This window comes from Mandrillus leucophaeus, unplaced genomic scaffold (assembly GCF_000951045.1).
Source record: "Mandrillus leucophaeus isolate KB7577 unplaced genomic scaffold, Mleu.le_1.0 Scaffold225, whole genome shotgun sequence".
Classification (NCBI taxonomy): domain Eukaryota; kingdom Metazoa; phylum Chordata; class Mammalia; order Primates; family Cercopithecidae; genus Mandrillus; species Mandrillus leucophaeus.
This window is the reverse complement of record NW_012102310.1, coordinates 3063062-3089333: the sequence shown is the minus strand read 5'-3', so window position 1 is coordinate 3089333 and position 26272 is coordinate 3063062. Positions and strand designations below refer to the sequence as shown.

General features: G+C 33.2%; 1 protein-coding gene across 2 annotated transcripts in view; it reads right to left on the bottom strand.

The window, feature by feature from the left end:
* Positions 1 to 26272, bottom strand: part of NAV3 (neuron navigator 3) — a 394671-nt gene that overhangs the window by 24789 nt on the left and 343610 nt on the right. The window contains exons 24-33 of one of the 2 annotated variants that reach the window (XM_011981392.1): positions 20355 to 20466; positions 13842 to 13963; positions 12799 to 12819; positions 11947 to 12119; positions 11575 to 11640; positions 9579 to 9732; positions 8220 to 8394; positions 3551 to 3648; positions 903 to 998; positions 475 to 643 (exon numbers count right to left, since the gene is read on the bottom strand). In XM_011981392.1, the coding sequence (XP_011836782.1) occupies positions 475 to 643; positions 903 to 998; positions 3551 to 3648; positions 8220 to 8394; positions 9579 to 9732; positions 11575 to 11640; positions 11947 to 12119; positions 12799 to 12819; positions 13842 to 13963; positions 20355 to 20466 (1186 nt within the window). The remainder of the gene's footprint in view (positions 1 to 474; positions 644 to 902; positions 999 to 3550; positions 3649 to 8219; positions 8395 to 9578; positions 9733 to 11574; positions 11641 to 11946; positions 12120 to 12798; positions 12820 to 13841; positions 13964 to 20354; positions 20467 to 26272) is intronic. The other variant, XM_011981393.1, reaches the window with a different exon arrangement.

The window sequence follows — 26272 nt, the reverse complement described above, 5'->3', positions numbered from 1 at the left end:
CAGGATGGTCTCGATCTCCTGACCTCGTGATCCGCCCGTCTCGGCCTCCCAAAGTGCTGGGATTACAGGCTTGAGCCACCGCGCCCGGCCTGGTACACATATTTTAAAATCAGAGATATATCAATGAATATATTACTTTGGAATATACACTAAATGTTTTGAATCCTTCTGTAATGAAAGATGATAATGAAGAAAATCCAGAAATTTGAAATTCCTAAATCACATTCCTTTTTGTGAGTCTTGAATCTTCAAATCCCAGAATCCAAAGAACTTAATTTCCTTAGATTCTAGTGTTTTTAGTAGGACTGTAGTATTTAATAGTTTTGGTATGAAATGAGTCATATTGATTTTTAAAATACTACAGAATTTTCAAATAGAAAAATTTAAAGGGAAACTGGCCAAAAAGGGGCAGTGGGGAGAATAAAGTGTTGCTAAAAATTATATTTCTGCCTTTCTTTTCATTTTCATTTTTACCTTTGAGGTTCACAGTGATGACGTTATTATCTCCAACAAGGTATCCACAAGGCAGCAATTCAGGCACTTCTAGGTTATGGGATCTAATTAAGTCTCCTACACAGTAGCTAGCAATGCAGTCAGAGCTCAGACCAAGGCTAGTGGATGTATCAATTCGGAATACATATTCCTACAATGGTACACACAAAAAATAAAGTCAAAACAGAGGTTCAACTCATCTACAACAAATACATAACTCACAGGGATATAGAGCTAGTTGTCAAGAATATTAGAAATGTGTAATATAAGAACTGTTAATATCAAATAGCACAAAGAGAAAGCTTTCCTTATTTGAGGAGAAGAAAACAAGATGTGTCTATGCTATCGAAGTTAAGGGAAACAATTAAACATATTTGAAAATTAATATTAGAGTGTCTTGCACAACATACCTTAAAGAGACGTCTTATTACACCATCTAAGACATCCCACTTGGTTTTTCCACTAACACCAATGGATCCTATCAAATATGCCTGAGACTTCTGATCCTAAATAAGAACAAAATAAAGTAAGATAAAATCCAACCGTGTATCTTTTTTATTACTATGTTTTCTACTAAAATTAGTTAATGTAGTTGTTGTTAAGACTAAACTATTTATTAAGCCTATGGCTTCTATAGTAATAGACATACATGGTGGATTATATAAAATAAAACATTTCAGCCAACTAACCAACCAAACAAATAAATAAACAAATAAACAAAACAAATAAACAAAAAAATAGCAACAGCAACAAGAAAGAGAGAGATGAGATAAAGCAGCATGTCAAGGAAAACTGATTCATGACCTGTTCTATAGAAGGCAAAGGTGAAGGAATCTGAAAGAATATTCTTACATTATAAAGAGATGGATACCTTCGTAAAGAGAAGAAGCTTGGTAGGAGGGAAATGGTGATAGAGACAGAACAGAACCATATTATATGAATTCAAGAACCTTATCTTACTATTTTGTGATCTTATCTTTGGTAAGTCCAAAACTCAGTTGTTTTATTAATTTTAATATAGAATCCAATTCTCACTTTAAAATGTGTTACCTATGGTAATATAAGTATACCTACAAAACAGGTTCCATTTTGATTTTGTTAGAAGTTCTCTGTTTAAAAGACCTTGCCAGAGAAACCTACAGGATTCGTTTTATCAAGTAAGTAATTATTTTATAATAAAAATAATGGTTCCAAATCTATCTTTTTTATAAGATGGGATTTTGAGAAGTTTCTACATATATTAGAAAGGTAAATAATTCTGAATTTTTAGTCTGTCTAGAGCCTCTATTATGATGACCAGAAATGGTTAATGAAATAGTGATTATGATTCCAGTAGATACAATTAGATATTTGACATATAATCCTGGTTTTAGTCACCAAGTATGTTATCATTAAGGGGTGGTAGAATAATCACTGAGTCATGGGTTAGAAGATATGGATTCTATAACACATAATACCTACCACCTAATTAAGAAATGTGACCTTAGGTAAATTACTTAACTGGCTCAGACCCTCAATTTCTTAATCTGTAATATTTAGCACCATAATGGTAAATGGTTATCACCATTATTCAGGTATAATCTGAGTTAGAATCTAATACCTTTTGCAGAATAAGTTGAGAAATCCACAGCTGACAATTGTGATTTTTGTTACTATTGTTATGAAATGATATTTGTGTCTCCTCAAAATCCATACATCGAAGCCCTGACTTCCAAAGTGATGATATTAGGAGATGAGGTCTTTGGGAGGTAATTGGGATTAAATGAGATCATAATGGTGGGACTTTCATGATGGGATTACTGGGTAAAGTAAACAATTCGGGATTTGTAGCCTTTCTCTCTTCCTACCTACAGACACTGAGGTGAGACTGTGTGAGGACACAGCAGGAATTCCACCACCTGCAATGCAAAAAGAGAGCCCTCACCAGGAACCAAATCAGCTAGCCCCTTGATCTTGGACTTGCTAGCCTCCAGAACTGTGAGAAAATAAATTTCTGTTGTTTAGGCCACCTAGTCTGTTATTTTATTATGGAAGTCTAGGTAGAATAAGACAACTACTTTCATGGAAGTTTTTTAAGAAAAAAAATGCTCAAAGGCACTCTCTGTTAGAATTACTGTGAACAGGAAATCTTACTTTTCAGTGTGTTTATAACCCAGTTAAAATTACTGCTTATGCAATACCTTATAAAAAGCTGCTTTTAAATTGAAGTTCGTTTATGTTTCACTAAGAGTATTACTGTCTCTCACATAAAGACCCACTTGGGAAAAGTAGGTATACATCTGCAGCTCAAGCAGAAAGCTGACTGCATTGGAATCCTTGGAACATTGACTCAAGGTAAGAATTCACAAGTGCTATCTGACTTTTCACACTTAAGTACTTCATTCTGAAATTCTAAAGAATTTTTATTTGCTTGATGTAAAAAAAAAAATGGATACTTAGAAATTTGTATTTTTGGCCACTCAACTAAAATTTTAACTTAAAATTTGTTTGTGTTGTTGTTTTAAGAAAGGGTTAAAGTCAGAATGACATTGCCAATTTGAAGGCAACATTTTAATGCAAATGTTGGACCTCGCTTAAATAGACAAGTAACATCAATGGAATTTGTCCTACTGAGTTCAGTAGAATATGTGTCTTTCTGATTTCTAGAATATTCACTTAGCTTACAGTCTTCCCTTTGTATAAATACCATATTGACAGCTCTAGTGACATGTTACCATACATAATAAACATTACCTATAACCAATAAGTGAAACCAACAGAATATGTCAGACAAGGTGTTTGTCAAAGAAATAACTTTTTGTTTTTTTAAGTTTTAGAAATGAAGGGCTGTTAATTTTGTTTTCAGTGAATGAATCTGAGGTACATCTACCACACATTTCTACCTCTATGATGATGTCATCTCTTTATTGTCCCTTTCATGTTTACATGACATATTAAGCTAATGCCAATCCACAATTGTTGTAGGATGTTTACCAGATCAAATATTCACATATAAAATACATTTGACTCACAGTAATTCTCCTTATTAGTATTAAAGAGTTTAAGATTAAAGAAGTACCTTTGCTCGACCATAGCCCTTGCTTATGGAGACTATAATTTTCACACTGCGGCCATCTTTATGTCCAGTTGCATCACCAGCATCATCTAGCAAAATATCTATCAAATTTTAAAAGAAAGACATACACAAAAGAGTAACATTAGCTCAGATTTGTTTACTGTCATTCTTTTCTCCCTCATAGTTTTATATCTTTCAATGGGATTTGCTCCCCATTCTAGTCTAACTGGTTTGAAAAACCTCAGCTTTCAAGAAGATGAATTACTGTGGTTGGGCTAAAGTTTCAATCTAAGAATTTATTTCTGCTTGCAAAGATCTTCACTCAAGTGTTGGGCCACTCACTGCATTTAGATGAGGAAATAAGAGATTTCTTTTTTCTATGACACACAGGTCTGAGTAATACCTGAGTAATATTTAGTCACCATTATAACCATGACAAACTGACAAGCCATCTGATTTTTCTATCCAATCTAAAATATCCAAGCTCAATATCCATGTAATTTATAAATGCAAAGGTGCTGAAATTGACTGTCAACTGAAATTATTTTCAAGCATTTGACATAGCCAGCTATATAACTACTCACCTTATCTTTATAATTATTAGGTACTGTTATTGACTTTCAACCATGGCATTATACTGGCATTATGATTGCTCTCCTGAATCCTTTATGCTAATAGTTTCAAAACCAAAATAGTATTTCGATTAATCAGCTAAGAGTTACAGAACCATGATAAAAGCTAGCTAACCTTTAAAATATCAGCCTTTAAATGGTTATTAAAGATTAACTTTCAAAATACATTATACCAGATTAATTTCCAATTTGGAGAATTATTAAGGTAAACTATCACAAATATCTGTTTTCCTTTAATAACAATACCATCATAGAACCATGCTTAATATTAAGACACTGTTCTGTGGATAAATGAAACTCCCTTATATGCTAAAGAGCACATATTCCTGGTGAAAAGAGGACTCAACTGCTCTGACAATACATTTATAGAAAAAAAATGTTATGACTATAGCATCATAGAAATCAACACTGTAATAAGATGGCTTCCAAAAATAGAATCGTTTCTATTATTGTAATAATTAAGCATATGTAATTTTGAAAGTAAGCAATAAAAATACTCTAAGATCATAACAATTAAAAGCAACTTTCAGAGCTTGAGAACTTTCAGAATTTTAGAGCTTTGCAATAAATTTTTAAATCATCAAAGATAATCTCCAGCACTGGAGCTTAATTATTTTCCCAAGTTCACATCTTAATAGTCTTTCACCTTTTCACCTACTCTACTCAAAAATAAAACTCTTCCTTAAGTGTCATTTTAATTACCTTGCTCCTTTGTTAGAAGTTTAGAGTGGTTTACCATTGGCTGTTCACATCTAGACTTCTGGTAGTTCATGATCAAGTTACTTTAGTACTTGTCTTAATTACTTATAAATGCTCAAAAATATTTGACTAATATTTATTAAGCATAAATGGCATCAGAAATTTTGCTGTGTTTTGGGAATGAACACCAAGATGAGAAAGAAAGATAATTCCTTGTTTTTTTTTGGAGTATGTATTTCAGAATAGGTTATGCATTCTGCTAATATAAACTGGACAATGAAATAGAAACTAACTGAAGGGAGCCTGATCTACATAGATAGGTCATCCTGGAAGGCTTCCTTGAAGAAGTGGTATTTGGAGGTAAGACCAGAAGGCTGAGGAATGCTAGACAAGTGAAGAACCAGGGAAAAAGATTCAGTCAACAAAGACAAGTGCAAAACCCTGAGATGTGTGAGCTGGGTATGTTAAAGGAACAGAGAGATGTTTGGGGTAGCAGGACTGTAGAGACAAGGGGAGGGTGAGGAGTGGTATGAAATGATGTGGATGGAAATAAGTAAGGACCAAATCACACATGGCTAAGCAGTCCCTGGCAAAGGAGTTTGGCCTGACTGTTGATCCACATAAGCTGCTTAAATTTGCTTTGTAATATGTTATTCATTTCATGTCAAATTTGCTTCTAAAAACTACACTTACAATATGAAATTTCTCCACACAATAGTAGGATAAATATTTACCAAAGATGAGTGAATAACTATTCTTTGCTTTTATTATGTGGCTATTTAAAGCAAATTAACATAATAGTGAAAAGTCCAGGTCCTGGATTCATCCAAGCCAGGGTTTGATTATTAGTTCTGCTGCTTACTAGTTTCATGATCTTGAACAAATTGTTATAGTCACTTTCCTAAGTCTTGGTTTCCTCAGCTGTAAAACAGGGCTTAAACAGCACCTTCCTGGTAGAGTTATTGAGAACATACAAGATAATGCTTTTAAAGCACTTCATCCTCAGTGTTTACTAAGTTTTGCTTTTCTAACCATTATTTCTGTTTATTCTAACTCCTTCTATTGACTGTGGGCAGGTCACATCATGACTCTGAATCTCCCCAGTTCAGAATATATTGACAGGATGGTCACCTGATGAAACAACTCCAGGAAAAACTGCAAATTGAATGTGAGAGGCTTCTGTAGTTTTGTTTGTTTGTTTGTTTTTGTTTTGTTTTTTACTAGAAAATAAGTCATGGTCCTCTGTCTATATTTTGAAGAAAGAATTAAGGAGGTCTGCCATTCTGGCTATAATTAAGTAAAATTCTGGCCCCAAACTGAAGACTTCTCAAACGTCTGTCTTTACTGGATGCATGGAACATGCGATTAATATTTCAGGAATGAGATATTTGCCAATTATCCTCTCTCCTGCCTACTTTCTTTTGCTTAAGATTAATCATGAAACCTAGAAAGTCTCTCTGTTAAAAAGCCCCAGCATAAAGGCAGTTTTGATTTCCAAGTGTTGAACCCACTACACAAGAGTGAAAGTAATGAAAACAATATTCTAGTTGTGTGATTTAATTTTTTTTTAGTTCAGACATAAGTATCACTACTGAAAAATAATTAAGGAAATAAGATATATTAAAAATAACTTAGGGAATGGGTAAAAAAAAAGGTATTAAAAAAAGTAAAACCTGGCTTCTCCCAAAAAATTGCCTTAAATTCTTAATCATGGCCATCAGTGTGTTAAGGCCAATAAACATAGAAATTGTAAATGTAAACTCTTTGATTTTATATTTATCTTTATGAGTCCTATTTTTCCTAGACATTAAGTTTTTTTATATATGTCTTTTTTCTAAACCACCTTCAGTATTAAACTTGCCTCCTTCAAATCTTACCATATTTTCATAAAATAAAACAGAATTATATAAAAGGCAGTGAAATCCTACCATTAGTCTGACCTCTAAGGTACTGGCCCTTGTCTTTCGCTAGGAGCCAAGCCTAGGAATCCAGAAATGCATTGGTTACTATGAGATGTAGATCTTACTTCACTTCTCTGTCAGGTCCATCAGCAACAAGCCAACATAGAGGATGTTGTTCAGAACTGTCAGATTCTATACATTTAAACATTCGGGTTCTTTCTTTTGTAGGATATTTTATTGAGTGTGGATAATAATACTTTATGTACAATTTACACACTCAAATTACCATCCACTTCCATAGTCTTATTTTACCTAATGATCTATAAGTTCATTTAATTCTGAAATTTCTTGCTTTATACTTGACTTCTGACATACTTAATGCTTATTCTCAGAACTTATTTTCTTCCTCTGATCCCCACCAGAAGTTTATAAAATTTGTTTTCTTAAAGTACAGGGAGTGCCCACTTGTCTTTTACATATAAGATGAAGGCCATTATTTTATATTACGAAGAGCAGCCATAATAGCAGAATTTTTAACATTCTGCCTTTTTAGAAGAGGTGTGATTCATCGGAAATGTAATCAATATCAGCATGCCATGTCATTTCCCTTCTCCTTCTCTTTCTGTATTTTAATATGACTTAAGGCAAGCAGTGTACTGTCTCCAATCTATAATGGAATCTAATGTTGGCTAGGAACATATATATTATTGGTTTCCAAGCGTCATCTGGTGGCCGTGCTTTACAATTACCACAGATCCTCATGTAAATACTCCCTAGACTAAATTCTCTATCCTTAAAGTGATTCTCCTCAATGAACTGTTCCACAGAAACAGTTACACTTTATGCTTGAATGGTTCATCAGATATTAAGACGACATTATGTCATATGCTTCTATTTGCAATCGAATCAAAACTGTACCCTTGTTCCATCACTAATACTGTGTTCTTTCTGTTTGTTGGAAATTTAATAGAGCTGCAGACTGGGTGACAGAGTAGCATTATGTTCTGTCAGGGCAGTATCATGCAGGGTCATCGAGTCAAATTTAGAAAATAAAGCATGCTACACTTATAAATGGGTTTTGCACACTTAAAACAATAAAATTGTATGGGGTTATTATTATTATATCCATAAGTACTAATTATCATCACTGAGAGTATTATTTCTTCATCATTGTAATCATGGAGAAAGTACTTCCTAAGGAAAAGTGATTTCTTAAAAATATTATGAAGACCATATCTCTAAGATTGACTTTTGGATAGAGAATGTGCTTTTAAAATTATAACTAAGTAGACTAGATTTATAAGATCAAAATAGGACTATTTCTGAGAATTAGAGTATAACATTTTAATTTAAGAGTATGTAAAGTTCTCCAAATTCCAGGCTTCCCACCCGTTAACTTATAGGCATGCTGTGATTCAGCAAGCATGTGCACTAAATCACCTGAGGTAACAGCCTCTGTGATGTTCAAATTATTTAGAGAAAGTCCTAATGACTGCCTGGAAGATGAAGAGGAGGTGCTGCTTGAGGATTCTGACGGTGGCCGAGTAGGCTTAGCTGTGTTACCAGTTTCTGCCTTCAACCGGTCATTTTCAGCCTTCAGTATTTCAATTTCATTCTGTCATGAAGATGGAAAACATGAAAAAAATTGAGTTGGTTTGATTGAGAAAATAGCCCTGAGTCTTTTATCTAGTTAATTAGCTTGTTTGTTAAACAAAACATGTGGTAATATATTAAATAAACAAATATATGAAATAGGATTTCCTTCCCAAGAAGGAAATTTAACCCTTTTCTCTGTCAATCCAACCATTCGACATTTTTATCATTTTTTTTTTTGACTAAAGCATGTGTTTGAGAATTTTTCCAGGACTTGGTCTCATTTGAATTAAGAAAAATATGATGGAATCGTTCGTAACACTTCTCATTTTAAAGGTGATGTTAAAATCTTATAAGCATATCATGCCATTTGTAATATTATTATAAATCTGTGGACAGTTGAAAAACAGAGCAAAACAAAAATAATGTAAATAAGGTGATTTAAAATCACTCCAGAATCATATCTAACATCTGAAAAAGGTTTTTTTTTTTCCTTCCAATCGGGACACTAAGCTCATAAAAAACAACAAAAGCCTTTAGATGAACATATACAGTGGCAGATGAATCTGCTCAGCAATGAGCTTTTCTTATTTCAGTCACCTGTGGTACCAAGCAATTACTGGTATACAATAATACAATGAAAACTGAGTCTGAGCACAGACTGGTTCTGAATTTAGCCTTTAGATGTTTTTTTTAAAAAAAATACAAAAGCTTTACTTTTACAGATGGCATTCCAAATCACTTTGACTTCCATATTCAGAAAGCTTGTGTTGAATTTCTACAGTTTCCCCATTACTTTTGTATTTCAATAGAAAACTGGCGAGAAAGTATGTGAAAATCAGATTTCAAAAGAACGGGCAAAAAAGTCAAAATAAAATTAACGATGGAAAAGTGAAGAAGCAAGAATTGCAGTAGCTTCTGCAAAAACTTAGCTCTCAACCTGAATCCAGTCACTAGTACAGTATCCTGAGTGGTTCTTGAATACAACTTGCCAGTTTTCACTCCCACTGCCAAACTTGGATTTGACAAAATTCTCAATTCAGTACTAAGAAATGAGTTGCAAAGACTGAATAAACAGAGTACATTTCTAAGGTGGGTTTCCAAGCAGAATTTGTTCTGTGTTAACCAAAAGAACAGAATAAGCAGCATTTTTTTTTTATTTGTTTGTTTCTCCATTTCATTCCTTGAAAGCACTTCAGCACCAACCTGCATCCGGTTCATGGCTTCCCGGATCTGATCAAGATGATGAGCAGAGCTGAGGGCCTCCAGCCGAATATCTGTTAATTTTAATTCCTTTTCTCTGAGCTCACTCTTCAGCTGCAGAATTATCTCTGCCTCAGCTTCTGTGCATTCACAGATCCTGAAGAAGGAAACAAACAAAATCAGTGGTCTGGGGAAGCCAGATGATTAAGAAAAGCACTGCCTCTTTTAAAGGCTGAACTGTAATATTATCCAGCAGGTACAGATATGATGTACTGCTGGCAAAACCTAGAGAAAAGGAGAAAGAGTTTTACAAACAGTTATGCATTCACAAGTTCAAAACGGAAATAGCTTTTTCTTTTAATCTTTTTTTTCTATTTTTTAAAGTTTAAAAACAGTTTACTATTACTGGGTATAAAGTGATCCTAAAAATGCTTTTATTGGTGATATTTACAGGCAAAAAAGTCATAGATTACTACATTTCATTTCAACATTTTCAAGGGACTTAAACCTCTATTTGCAACATGTGACTATACTTTTATAAAAGCAGTTATTACATTCTTAAAATGTTGATTTCTTTTGTAAAATTGTGCAAAAAAAGTTCTGAAACAATACTGCCTTTAAGTTAGCATAAAAATCCAATATAAATATTGTAGAAAATAAATTAGAGAGATTACTTTTGGCCATTTAAATAATAGGTGAGTTATATAACCTTCCTATTCGGCTCAGCTGATTTAGGAGATCACAGCTAAATCACAGGTTTCAACCCCTACTAGCAGGCTAGCTGAGGGCTGTTTGAAGGAAACACATTGTATCCTTGTTGTGTTGTTTTATTGTTTTGTGGACAGCTTTGCAGGAAATTTGCCAAAAAAATTGTCTTATATTAACTAACATATTTTCCATTTAAAATCTGAGAACTAGTTTACTGGCCACAAAATGACAGTGATATGTTCTTCCTTTCTGCATAAATGATAAAATTATGTAGGCAAAGCACAGTGGCCCTGTTCTATATGAGTTCTATGCTAGTTGTTGTCATGAGCATACAAGGATATTAGATTTAAATAGTAAACAACACAGATAATTATCTCACCAGAACACTTTTCTATATTTGAAATGTGTTCATTCTTGTACAGTAGTCCTCCACAATTAGAGTTTATCCACAATTTTAGTTTCTGTGGTTTAAGTTACCTATAGTCAAATATGGTCCAAAAATATTACAGTATTTTGGGCTGGGTGCGGTGGCTTGCACCTATAATCCCAGCACTTTGGGAGGCCGAGGTAGGTGAATCACTTGAGGTCAGGGGTTCGAGACCAGCCTGGCCAACATGGTGAAACCCTGTCTCTACTAAAAATACAAAAAATTAGCCAGGTGTGGTGGTGCACACCTGTAATCCCAGCTACTCAGGAGGTTGACACAGGAGAATCGCTTGAACCCGGGAGGCAGAGGTTACAGTGCGCTGAGATCTTGACATTGCACTCCAGCTTGGGTGACAGAGTGAGACTTTGTTTCAAAAAAAAAAAAAAATTACACTATTTTGAGGAAGATAGAGACCACATTAATATAACTATTATCACAAAATATTGTTGTAATTGTTATATTATTGCTGTAAATCACTTATTGTGCCTAATTTTTAAATTAAATTTTGTCATATGTAGGTATGCATGTATAGGAAAAAAAAAGAGTATACATAGGGCTTGGTACTACCTATGGTTTCAGGCATCCACTGGGGATGCCTGAAAGTATCCCTGGTGGATAAGCTGGGGGCTACTGTACTACCAAAAAGTGGGCTATCATAAAAATGCTAGGTTAGATTAACTAATAGAATCAAAGAAAACTGGATTGCAGGTTGATTTTAGGAAACCAAATTTTAGTTGAAAAAACAGAAAGAGAAGGTATTTATTGTTGAAATGCATGTGAGTGATTTTAGAAAAAGCAAAAGCAAACACTACTTAGGTTAGAACCTGGATCTTTGCAGTTTTCATGCATCACACTGCACTTTACCGAGATCTATGCTTGTAGATCACAGGGCCATTTTGTCGTTTCTTTGGTGGCCAGACAAGAGGTGACCTGTATGTACATACAGTTAGACAGATACATGGACAAATGCCCATGAAAAGAAGTGAGAATCATGATTCAGAAAACTGGAGAATGAGATCAAGAAACACTTAAATTGTAACATACGAAAATGAAAAAGAAAAATGAAAATGAAAGAAACCAATGAAGGAGAAATATGAAAAGAGAAACTAATGCTGTCCATCATTCTCAGGAAAATCAGAAAATAATTGGTACAGATATGGTTAGAACATAAATATGGCCTTCATCTAAAATTGTTTTTTAAAAATATTTCTGCATTTTGCAGAAGGAGCAACTTACGCAGAAGCAGATTGTGAGGGCTTCATGGATGCTGAGCTACAGTCACCAGCGTTATGGGGCAACTTGGGGGATGCTGGAAGGGATGAATCAGTAAGCTCTTCAATGTCGGAATGTGATGAAGGAGGCTTGGTGGACTTTTTCTTCCCAAAGGCTTGTTTGAAAGAACTTCTCAGCTGAAAGAAGGACAGAAATTACCCTTCTTGTCTATTTGCACTTGGAGAGCTTTTGCTTTGGGGCGTTAGTTTGCAGATGCCATCCTAGCCACTGCCTGGGGTCAGTATGTACAAGCAGAGTATTAACAATTGCAGCACAGTATCTCTAAAAAAAAATGATACCGTGTTTTGTGTGTTCATTTTATTCTTGTATTAATCCAGCGCAGCGCAAACATGGAAGGCTTTTAAATAGTGCAAGGTCAAGGGCATGGCTGTCAGAGCACTCATTTAAAACTAAGTACCTTGAAGGGATCTCCATTCCCAATGCTTCTCTCTTCAAGGCAATTTGTTTTAAATGGCCACTTTAGCGCTACAATCAAGTCATGTCCTGCTGACAGTACAAACTTAAAAAGCAAAATGAAACCAAATTCACCTAACACTTCATTAATTGTGATTTTCTATTCAAATTTTCCAATCCCAGACTACTCAAAACCAGAATTGGTATCCCCTACAGTTCTATTCAGAAAGTGGTTTTACATCTCTTTAAAATTTGAGATTAAAATGAAAAGACACAAAGAAAAGACATACAAGGTAATCTGTTTTAAAAGGTATAAAAGCCTACTGCCAAAATGAATAGCATTCATGCCAAGGTAGAGTTTTTTTATAGATGCATGCCAAATTGTCCACGGTTTATATTCACCTCACTTCCTCTAGAGTTCACCTTGCAGAAACATGAAAGAGTGTGGAATTACAAATCAAGGGAATGAAGGCTGATCAGTATTTTAAAATATTACCTGTATAAACATTTTTTAAGACAAAAAGATATTTCTTTCATTATTTGTAGAAAGCACTCCAGTAAAATCCTCTGATAATTATGTCTGGATTTCATAAAGAGTTGTATTTACTCAAAATCTACCTTTGTGTTTTTTTGGTATTAAAAGAAATCATTAACTCCATTGTTTTTAAGTTTTTTGCAGTAACAGTATCTTCCCTTCGGCTATTTAGCTATTGATCAATATAATAAATTATGTCTCTAGCAAACTTAAGGTACAGTTCTGTTAAAGTGCATTTCTATATTTCTGCTATATTCTCCTGGTTAAAAACATCAAGAAGACACTAATGTGGTTGATTTCTTTTAGGGTGAAACTATTCACATGGTAAGCCCTGTTGATTCCAAAGGCAGAAGGAGAGTTTCATGGTTTCTTCTTTCCCTTTATTGACTCCCATTCTCCTCCTTTTCCTCCAACACCACTATCAACATCATCATCATCATATCATCATCATCATTTTTTCACTTTTCCTTCATCTCTACCCCCACAATAAACCCCTATTTTAAGCCATTTATTCACAGATGTTATCTTATTTTTCTTTAGTATAACTCTATAGCTATACTATTGACTTTCTATAGTTATACTATAGAAAAACAAGATAACATCTGTGAATAAATGATATTCACAAATAAATATAGTTGCTATTAACTATCCTTTTATAGATAAGAAAATTCAGGCCCCTCAAAAGGTCTAGATCTAGTGGTGATTCAAACCCAAGTTTAGTCCCAACATTGAAATGTATGCTTTTCAGTACATGCCACACCAATTTCGGTGGTGAGTGCAGCATCTGAGGTGTCAGTAGCTTGAATGGGGCACTTTGTAAACTGCTGCAGATCACTGAAGCCTCAAAGAAAAAGGCCTAACACATGATGCATTAATAAGCTTCTGAATTAGATGAAGGACGGTGGCTTACCCAGTTCTTCTTTTTCTTCTTCTTAGAATCAGCATCATTACCACTGCCAATACTGGAATGGCTTGTGGCACTGTTGATACTAGAAACACTTTCAGAGGAATGCTGTCTTCTGATGCGAAGATCTAGCAATAGAGAGAGAGTATCACATTGGCTCATGAACAGTCTCGATCTGAACAAATAAGTCTTTTAGGTCTTTTGAGAGGAAGTTCTCTAATAAAGGTCAACAAGGATTTGTACAGATAATTTCAATGCAGTTTTGGTTTTAGAAGTTTAGTACAACCATATTTGTTTTAATTAACTGAGTTATCTACATTAAGATTTAATGGGAATCTCATATAAGTCTGCAGCCCTGGCAGTTTAATGAGTTCTGAGTTTTGTCTAAAATTAAATGCTATGCTAGCGATTTTTACTGAATGCCTGGATCAAACAGCTCTTCCAAAATGATTTGTTCTGAATGATTACCTTCAAGGAGTAAATGGAAACTCATAATAAAATGAGAATTAATTGTGCCTTTTTAATATTTGTGCTTCAAATACAGTTACTAGAGCAAAATGTATTAACTTTCCATTTCATAGAATCATACCATATTAGAGCCAAAACAAACCTTGAAGTCATGTAAGCACATAATCTCACAGATGAGGAAACTGAAGTGAAAAGAAGTTAAGTAACTTGGCCAAAGTCAAACAGCCAATGAAAGGCAGATCCTCCAAAGAAAGCCTAGGTAGACTGAGTTTGTGAATTAAACAGAGGACATATTTAAAACAGTGTAATTCTTCCAATGTACCCCTACTCCCTGCCCATGACTTATTATAGAATAGTAAAAGTAACATCAATAACAAATAATAATAAAACTAGGTTTTATAATATGCTTGATATGCCCCGGAGTGTCTAATTTTATTATTAAAGCAAACCACTGAAATGAGTTTATTTACTAAATGTAATTTTCACATGGTCACATAGCTGAAAAATAGTGGAGCCAGGCTCAGCCCTAGGCTGATTCTAATATCCATTGTGTTAACTGCCATTTATGCAGCATGTGGTATGGCCTTGCTTAACTTCTAAAAGCAAGCAGTGCTTCTTTAGTTAAGATATTTTGAAGAGAATAGTATTTGATATTCAATCATGTTTAAAGGTATCTATTTCTTTTATACAAGCAGCTTATAGATTTTTAGTTATTAAAAATAAAACAAACTGAATTTTTTCCTACCTAAAATGCACTAGTATAGGTATTACTGGGACACTAAGAAAATTTACAAAATTGTGCTTAAGGTCACACTTGCTTTTAGTCAATTTCCATTAATATACTTATTGTCATCAAAGCAGATTAGGCAAGCAAAAATATCTCAGTAGAAGTTGTAAGATGTCAAAATTTATTCTAAAGCTGACAAAGTTTCAATAAAACTAGTACCATAAAATCAAGTCTTTTCAATTGACTGATTTACTGAATAGTAAAAATGATCCATGGCAACAAAACTATAATTGGTTGCTTTCAAAACATATAACAAATATGTATGTATTAATAGACATGTAATATATGTATTTACATATATATGTATGTGTGTGTATATGTATATCCTCATCATCATATACATATATATCAATTAGTCCCTTAATTTTTCTACTAAGGCAATCATGCTGAAAAATTTTATAGGAAGAAACACATAGAGTTTTTTTGTTTAGAATCCCTAGAATTCGTCCCTTAAAATTATTTTAAAAAGTAGTGATGAGAACATTAACTGGTTTTGCATGCTAAAACATTACCAACTCCTAAACCTAAATCAAGGTATTCATGTAGGAGGTTTCAATTCAACAATAAAGGAATCTGGTATCCTTTAATCAACTATTATGGAACTCATATAAATAGACAATAGAAGAATATGTGTAGGTATTTCTTCGGGTTTTAAATTTTTGCTGAGATCAGTCATTAGCTTTTTGAAAAAGATTTCCCATTTGCTAGCTCGTTCCTAATAATTAACTTTCACAAATAGAAAAGCACAAAGCATTACAGTACTTCAGAATTTTTATTATATCCCAAATTAATAAACTGTGTCTGACTTCTTTAATACTAAAATTTTTAAAAGATAGGTAAATTATTATAGGTCAAAAGTAGTCCTTGGAGGTATCAGTTACCTTCACTTACAACTGCATTCACCAGTAAAGATTAGCAAAGCCATAATATTAATAATATTGTGAAATGAAGGAAATGCATTTTACCGTTCCCTAACAATTTCTTTTTTAATACTTCTAAGTATTTAATTCAGTACATGGGGCATCATAAAGTTCAGTAAAGAATAGCTAACCAAATGAATATCAGCAATCCGAATGAATGGAGAAGCCTATTTTTAAAGTGAAATTTTCAGGTACGTGTTTGTTCACTTGTCATTTTCTACCTCCCATCCTCTGCGTCACCACTGCCCCAGTTCAAGCTATCAACATAACCTTTGCAGCAAGCATTGCTATTGAACTTACTCATCTTCAAACCATTCTATAAACAATAGCTAGAAAAATCTTTTTAAAAGGAAAACTTCATCATCACTCCCCCACTTAAGACCTTTCAATAACTTCTCACTGTAATAAGAATAGATAAAAATCCGTCTTCTAAATATGGCCTACAATCCCTCAGTAATCTTGTCAGTCCTTAACTCATCAATCGTGTTCTTCTTCTTACACATTTGCTTAGTATTTTCCTTACATTAGTTCCATAAGGGAACTAATTTATTTTCTGCCTCAAAGCTCTTTTGAAATGCTCCTCCCTCACGACTTATAATGTGATTGACAATTATTCCTTGGATATTCACTTGAATATTACTACCTTAGAGTAATCTTCCGTGACTGTGTAACCTCCAGTAGGCTCCTTGGTACCCTCCTTCCCTATGGTACCCGTTATTTTCCATCTTAGAACTTATAACTGTTTTGGTATACATGTTCAGCTTCACCAATGATCACATACATTCATCTACCCTCTGCTCTCCCACTAGACTAAAAGTTCTATGGAGACAAAGACCATATCTATTTTGTTTACCATTATATATTCCAAACCTTATATAGCATATGGCATGTGGTATCAATCAATACATAGTGTTAAATAAATCGATTCTGATTTTTCATTCACTGTAACTACATTTGCCTATCATTATTTCTAAAAAATATTTAGTGCTGACAGAACTTTAATACATGTGTTATCCCACTGTATTTGGTATATCTTAAGGAAAAACAATTCTATATTTACACAGAAGTAGTGACTTAGAAAGCAATAACACATTTTGAAAAAAAAAGGTAAAATTTTCTAGTACCTTCAATTTTCAAATTTCTTATCACAAATACTATATTTGCAGTGGATTGTGAGTTCCATGAACAAAGGTAATTTTTTAAATCTTTGTATTTTAAGATCTGATAATGCCTAGTACTTAATAGCAGGTGTTTACATATGTTTCTAAACAAAAAAAAATTTATTATAGACTGTAATTATTTATCAGACTTCATTAATGAATGTGAGGCATTAATTTAGAGAAAATAGAAAACACATTCACAGACTGGTGTGTGATTTTGTGATAGTCTGGCCTGTCTATAAGACTGTTGCCTCATTCCAAATATATCTTCTAAAATCATATGTAAAAATATACATTACATACATATTTTAAGGGTCTCTAAAAGTAAATTTCAATGTGATTTCCAAATATAAATGTATATGCCATACAATTACCTTAATAACCCATGGAAAGACACATAATTAGTCTAACTGACTATTTTTTCCATGTAATGTCAATGGTCAATGTGATAAGAATCACTCTATGTTCATTACATTTAATACTGAGTTTTAATATTACAGAAATACAATCTAACTGTCTTGTATACATTCAATCCTTTATAACCAGTGGTTTTTGTTACTTTTAAAACCTAGCAAATTATTTTTTAATATTTATTGGTCGATGTAAATATTAACTGGTATTTTTCACCTTAAGCATCACCCCTCTCACATTTCTGAGCAAAGGCATTCCAATTTTTCAATTTCAGTAGTCATATTCAGCTACCTGTTGCTTAAGATAAAAGGAATCCTTTCAGCAAGTTTCACTTCAGTGACTTGTGCTGTGTTAAAGTAAGGATTAAGCCTTTTTAAATCCCTTCTGGACCTATTCACGACATGAAGATTTAGAACATAAGCTGCTTTATTATAGCTCTAAGATAAGCTTTAAATATGCAGTAATTTTCCATGCATCACATAAATCACTCCCCCACATGGAAAGTTGCTAAATTCTTGAGAGAAGTAGCCCCTATAGAACTACTTTGTCCTTCAATTTATGCATATCTCACTTTATGTAATTGTTTTCCTAAAATTTAAATTGAAATTCATTTAAAAATTACTTTATTCTTCTTTTAAAAATTCAAATAAACCCCTTTTATGTGCAAGACATCATCATGGGCATCCTGATGTCTTTCAAAAGAGTGAAAAAACAAATTCTACTATTGTAAATCAGGAAAGACATATCTTAAATAAAAGCCCCAAAGTATAATGTAATTTTAAGAAGGGAAGTATTGCTACTTCCAGAAATATATCACAGGGGACTTCATTCAGTGTAGGAATCAAGAAAGCATATTTGGGTTACCTGCTGCAGTGTCTCAAAAAGTTTTTATGCTGATCAAACAAGGTAGAATATTCTAAATGGAATGAATGCAATTAATAAAGAACTTATGAAGAATTGAAAAAAATTCAGGATAGCTGAAATATGGAATATACAATGCAACAACAGAACAAGAAGTAAAGTCTATATGTGCTTCATTGGGCACATAGTTGGTTATGAATAAATATTTGTTGAATAAATGAAGCTGGTGAAGAGAGATTATGGCAAGTTGAGGAGTCTATATTCCATTCTAAAGGCAATGGAATACCTGTAGATGTGTTTCTTAATGACTGTTCTGGTTTCACTGTGAAGACTGGTGTAAAGCAGATAAGATTAAGAAGAGGAAGGCTATTGAGGGGTTTGTGGTCATGGTTCAGGAGAGAGGTGATGGATGGTGAGAGTAAAACCAGAGAAAAGTGAACAGATCCAAGAGATACTTAAGGAGTGGGATCAATAGATCTTGGTAATTTATTCAACGAGAAGAGGAGGAGTTATGAAGAATACTTAGATTTCTGGCTAAATGGAAGGATGGTGGTGCTATCCACTGAGGCAAAAAGCACTGAAGGAGCAGCAGGTCTGAGACAGAAGACAAGTTAAAGTTTGGAGACATTGGTTTTAAGATGCAAAACAGACATTCAAAGATATCCACATGGAGTTCTCGGTAGCTCTATATACAGAGCCTGGCCTGCAGACCTAGATTTGAGAGTTATTAACTATTAACACTTTAATAAAAATTACAGCTAGAGTATGAGATGATTTTCTATATATTTTTAAATAGGATGCATAGAATCATAATATACAGAATCATAATGGAAGAGAGCTTAGGATATCAACAATTAACAAATGGATACAAAAGAGTGAATTTATAAAAGAAATATTGAAAAAACATTTCAAAGGAGCAGAAGAAAAACCAAAAATGTGTGATGTCATGAACATTAGAAAAACTGAATGTTTCACATAGGAAGGAATGAATATCAGCATCAAATACTGTTTCCATGTCTGTCTAATACAATCAGAATTTTAAATGTTTTACTGAATTTAGTGTCATATAAGTATCTACCGATCCTGGAGAGCATTATTTTGGTGGAGTGGAGGGAAAAGGAGCTACACTCCAGTGGTCTAAAGATGGTTGGTGGCTGAAGACATTGAAAGAGTTCATAAAATTTTTCTCAGAATTCTTCTGGAAGTGAAAAGAGAGATAATAAGGCATTCATGTTTTAGGTCAGGATTTTTGAAGCTGGGAAAGAGTTGAGCATGTTGAATGCCATTGAAAAGTGTCAGGAAATGAGTAAACAGAACCAATGTAAAGGAAAAAAATGACACGATATTAATAATGAGCATTTCTTCAGTGGTGAACTCAGGGGTAGGGGCAGTGGCAGAAGTATGTTTATTGTTTAGAATTGCTTAAGCATAGGAATAATATAAAATATACCTAGCTTTCGCCTGTTGTTTTTATTGTTTTAAAATTATCTACAGGAAATGTACCTTTTTGTAGGCTCCATCCAGGAAAAGTTGTTCCCAATGCCCATTGCTTGCTGTATCATCATATTGACTATTTCATTTTTATATACAGATCTAGATTATCATACTCATTAATGGGTTTGTTTTGCCTGAAGTCAGATATGCATGTATTAACCAACCACTCCATCTCCATCTCCATTGAATCAAGTGGAGAGATGTGTATACAACTATAGAACCAAATTTCGTACGACCAATTTAAAAATTATTTGATAATGAAAGTCACTATCCTAAAATTCTAGGATTCTAACCACATTAATACCAACTTATTCATTATAAAAGGCAATGACACTGAGTAAATGCAGTTTTACTCTAATTAGTAAATAAAATAGATGCCTATTATATTGGGTGGAAATGAAACGATTTCTAAATATACCTTTGGGAGGATGGTCTGGACCATTCAGCGCTCCCTGAATAGCCGCCTGGGCAGCAGAATTCTGAGCCTTCAGCATTTCAATGGTTTCTCTTAGTTCTATAAGTTCAGACTCCTGTGAAACAAACAGAGTTTGGAAGCTTTAATACCTAGAAAGAAAAGTAAAATCTCCTTGCTCATAGTTGAATTTAAAAGGTTTGATTTTATGTAGTAACAACCTCCTGGAAGATTTGGATGCTTAGCTGAACTTGTCAAGTTGTACCTAATAACTTCTTTCTTAGCTAAAGTAAAGGAGGTGTTTGTTTGTTTTTCTTAGTTATTGTCTTATAAAAGAGAGATGAATAGTCTTTATTCTTTTCAAAGGGTGGGACCCGGAACTCACCAGTACAAAGTAAAACAGGATATCACACCACTCATTTCAGATCACATACTTACTAATATTACCTATGATTACATTAGATATTTAGATATCACTATTGCACTGTTGCATTGCATTGTATTTATTGTCAACTACAAACCTGAAGTTTTGTCAAACCAATGATTTCAGATTTTGTTTGAAGTATTTTGTGTCTGCAAAATTGATTCTTTGTATTTAAGTGTAAAACCTGGAACTTACCCCTAATTCCTATTAAATGTCATCTTATTAAATTCTGATGCCATATCAAGGTCAGGTTACATTCTGATACTTTTTCATTCAATGAAACTCCTAAGATGGAGACCTAGTCTCACTAAGCCAAAGCAACACAGGAATAAAGTAAATAGAAATATATGTATTATACAATTTTTAAATAATAGTTAAATTACAAACAAAGCAGCTTACAGATCAAATTTTAATAAAGCATATATTTTCTTTTTGAATTTAAAGTAATTATAAGATATGTCCCAATAAAATACTTGCACACATTTGAACTTTCATAGTTATTTAAGTGAATTATTTTAACAGAAATAACTCATTTTTGGAAGATAAAATAACTCGGAAAAAGATAGAAAGAAAAATAACTGAGTGTTGCTTCAGTATAGACTGAATTTCCATTAGAAGCTCAGTAACAAGTATCTTTCATGGTGGTAATATAATCCTAAAAATCAGATCTTTGTCAGTCTCTTAGAGGGCGAATTCCTTGGTAATGTATTTGTCATTCATCATTCATCATTTCCTTTAGCATCTTTGGCAGAAAGCCAAATAATCGGGCTTGGGTTCTTCATTCTCTGGTAAATAATTTATCTTTAATCAATGTCTCCCAGAACATACATTTTAAGAAGATCATCAGCAGCAGCCTTTGCGGAAAATTGCTTCATACATGGGAATATCCATTGACTATTTTAAACTTAGACTCTTAAAAAAAAAAAAGATAGATGATGCTAATTGAAGTGATATCCAAGTTTGGAATAGATACCTGACACCTCATGTATCTATTTTCATTGCATACCTGACATTTTCCTGATAAAGAACACTTAAATTTAAAACAAACAACCAAACCTTCTTATGGACTTTCAGTAGCTTATGAGTGGAAGCATCTCTCATAATGAAAAATCAATAGTAACCTCCTAAATTTATAGATGGGTCTTCAAATACTTGACTGCAATTCACTTCGACTATATTTATTATCAAAGAAGAATATAATATTTGTGGGAAATTTCCATTGTCATAACAAAAGTCAGACCCAATTCATCATAATGACTCAGTCTCTCCAATTTTTATATTCTGTCCATTGCCAAATTAGCAACAGATTTTACCAAAACTTAATATATTTTCCATTTAAAAATATCCCCCAAGAAATAAAATATTTACTGAAAATTTATTCTGCTCTTACTGGAAAATTTTTCAAAAAGAAATAAATGGTACAGAGTGGAATCATATAATGTAAATATTAATTTTACAACATAAATACTAGAATGCAAATTAAATTCTAATTAAAATCAGATTTTTTCCCTTAAATTTAAGATCAATTATGCCTGTACTATGGATTAAAATCTGTTAAAACATTTGCTTGTAGCTTTAAAGGAAAAAAGTGGTAATGAGACCTCATGCCAACAATGTCAAAAAATTAAGCTTAGCTTTGAGTTAGCTGACTTATTTCAGTGTCAAAACATTCAGCTTTTCACAAGAAATCTCTTATAAAACCTGTTTTCAAAAAGATAAAATGTAGAACATTCAGGCAATGTTGCTTTTTCAGAATATCATATTTAATATGAAATAGAAAAATGATCACTTTCTAATATTAATTATCTTTTAAAAAGCAATAGATATTAACAGGTTAGTTGTTACTCAATGTGGCACAATATATGTAAAAGGAAGAATAACTAGTTAAGAAATATATCTGCTATATAACTTGAGAGAATCATATCTATGAAAAAAATTAGTTCAACCAAATTCATACTGCTATTTCTTTAGAACTTTATGAGTATAAGCAAACACCTATAAAATATTCCATAGTCTTTGATTAAAAAGATAGTTAAATTCTACATTGATTGACATAATCTGTTCAAACCTGCACTAGTTATCTTTCCATATTTGCAAAATTCCTTCCTTCTCTCTCATTTCAGTTAATGAGATCTGCTCTCACCTTGTCACTCAAGTCGCACCCATCTCTTTTCTCTGAGCTTTCCACAAAATTTTCTTTTTATTTAAATATCCTACCTCACTGTTAAAAGCCATGGTAAAATGTCTCCACCCTTCTGAAACCTGTTTTCCTGTCAGAAAAAAAATGAAAATGTACTTCGAGACTATTTAATGTACTTTCTTTAGTTGTTGATGAATATGCTTTTTCACCTGATTTATGATCTCCATAAATATTTGGATGATTTTGTTGAAATGTTCTGGTCTGCGTTAAACAGATGTTTCTTCCTTGAAAGAATAACATAAAACTTCAACTTTATTTTATACGTATTTTTTTTTTTTTTTTTGCAAGAGGGTGTCTGATCACCTAGTGAGTGGGGTACCGTATAAAAAACGCCAACAACTTTATTAGTTATTACAACCAGGGAGGTCTTATTTTGGCTAAATCAGTGGAATCACCTCCTTTGGATGAGAACGCAGTCAGGTTTTCCTTTCTCTCTTTCCCAATAGTATTATAGAGATAAGCATAAATAATTTTAAAATAAAAACTTAACTGAGACATGGAAATTTTTCAATAGTTTATTTCTAGTCTTCATTTTTCTTCTTCATAATTATGGGTACTGTTCACAATTTTTTTTTAAGCTGTATTTTTTCAGGTTTCTATAGTGCACAGAAATTGTAATGTGGCCTCCAGACGCAACTAAGAATTTTTATTTTATTTTATTTTTGTTCATAGTGGGGAGTTTGGATGAGGTATATGATTAGAAATGAATTCCTGAGATAGCTAACTATAACATCATTAGATATTCTAAAATATTTTCATATAATTTCTTTATGTTGAAGGGAAAAATAGAAGATACTCAAGTTTTGAAAATCCTTATTAATCATTCAGAAAAAAAACTGAAAAAAATGTATGTGCCATCAAGATATGGATTTAAAGTCTACTCTTTCAATTCAGTCATTTTCAGTTTCTTATTCTCATTAAATACTAAAGAGAACATTGAGGCTGGGATAATTCTGCAAAAGATTTTAGGAATAAGATAATCAGATCATATTTTGTTACTTCACATTTTTCAAAAATGATAGATATTTTAAAACCTGAGAACCAAACTAAGATTTCATTTTCCTCCAATGAGCTATTTAAGATAATGATACCTCCAACACCTGCTGACCTTGTAAAGTTCTAGTTTTCTATGAAAGTTTCTCATGTTAAAGAAGCTGAATGGAGTCAGTGTCTCTTTTCACGGTTTTATGCATGTGTCTGAGACTAAACAATTCATTCAGGTCAGGCTTGAAATGCTTCAAAATAAAATGATCAAATTTTGTGTCAGAATACTAGCCTTTCCTGGTGGTCTTTCCAACCCAATTTCTTAACTATACTTGATCTCTTTCCAAATTTCTCAGTAATAAAGACTTTGTTGAGAATCCCACAAGCTTGGGACAATTTCATCAACAAATGCCATCAACTAACTTGAACTTCTAGGCAAGGCTGTTTAAATTTTCCACCACATCTGCCCTTTACCTCCTCATGTTGGCACTGTTAATCTCACACTTCCCAGCTCTAGTCTCCTCAAACAGGTCCTCCCTTCCCACTCCACCTTGCTTCTGAAGTCTTGCTAATTGTTCTACTGAAAGAACCTGACCATCCCTATGGCATCTAGTTTCAAATAAATTACATTCACCAAATACCAGTAGGGTAAGCAATTTGAAAATTTTAGATTCACATTATTCTATGCCCTAAAGATTAATGGATGCATCATCTGACTCTAGCAATATATATTTTTAAAAACACTTCTAGATGGCAACTATCATAATGTAAATTGGGGAGAGTTAATGTAAAAATCCTATTCAACTAAATTTTTAGTTGCAGCGTTATCTATTTTCAAAGATTTGGTTTCAAATTCCCTTATTTTGAAGGTTTCAATTCCTGTTTTGTAGTCATCCAAAAAAAGTTTCAGAGAGGTAACAAATGAGCAAACTACTAGGCTTTATTGTTAGGATAGTAGTCAATATCTGAGCTTCATCACTCATACAAGGAGATATTCCTCTGCCTGTTCTGACCTTCTAACAAGAAAAACTTCTCATACCCTTAACGTATGTTCTGACTGCCTTGGCATGACAGCTACAGGGAACTAATTTGAAAGTCTTTTAAATTTTAAATTCTGAAATATTGAGCTGAGAATATAGCTTTAGTAATTTTGAACACCAAGGATTTAGAAGTAGTTCTGTAAGAATGTTACTTATAAAAATATAGTTTGCTGGATTCCTAGAAGTTGAGCCTTTCTCAACTGGCATTCTGTGAGAAAATTAAGCCCTGCACAATGATTTAGTAGCAATATCCTTGATTCTGACAAGAGTGGTACATAGCTAGTACCATTCTAGATAGTGAGAAAAGAAGTTATTTCAGCATATGTATTGGATGCCTCAGGGCATCAGGTTTAATTTTTTTCATATATTCCTGGTGAAGAAGTGCTGGTGAAGAGACAAGGATTTGAAATCAGGATAAAATTCTTGATCAAACTACATCAATGTCATAGTCTACGAGCCCTGGGTTAGGGATAGGGTAATGTCTAGAGATAATTTCACTCTCAACAAGCATATTAACAATTCTCTTGATTTTTACCTACTTACAGACTTACTATTATATAGCATGTCTTCTTTTAGCAGCTATTGGGAATACTGTTTAACTTGCAGAAAATGCTGCCAGATTGATCACTATTTTTTTTCTTTTTTTGTAATTTTGATTTTTTTGAGACGGAGTCTTTCTCTGTCACTCAGGCTGGAGTGCAGTGGCATAATCTTGGCTCAGGGCAACCTTCACCTCTGGGTTTCAAGCGATTCTCTTGCCTCTGCAGATGTTTCCTTTCAGAATGCACATGACATTGTACTGAGTCTAATAGCATGATAATTTTCTGCCTTCTGAGTTATTCATACATGTCTTTTCTTTCTTACCAGGCTATAAGTGTATAAAACCAGTGTTCTGGTACACAAATTTGGCAAGAGATTCAGTGTTATTTGGCATCAGGAAATAGGAAAAGTATTAGGAGTGAATCCCTCTTTATTCAAGGCAGTTATTTTGGTCTATAAATCAAACAAAAATTTTGATGTAGCTTCAGGCTATTAACGCCATGTGATTGCTGAAAATCACACTGTGAAGCCCAAATACTAGAATCTGAGTCTTAATTTAGTTTATCCATTTTTAAAGTATGTAATCAAGAACATGAAACCACCTTGGCCTTTGTTACTTCATGTTTTAGCTTCCAACCCAGCTTCTCAATATCCTCATTCTCAGCTTTACGTTTTTTGCTAGTGCTTATCATTACCTGAAATTCTATATGTTTTAGTTATAGGAGATATATATATA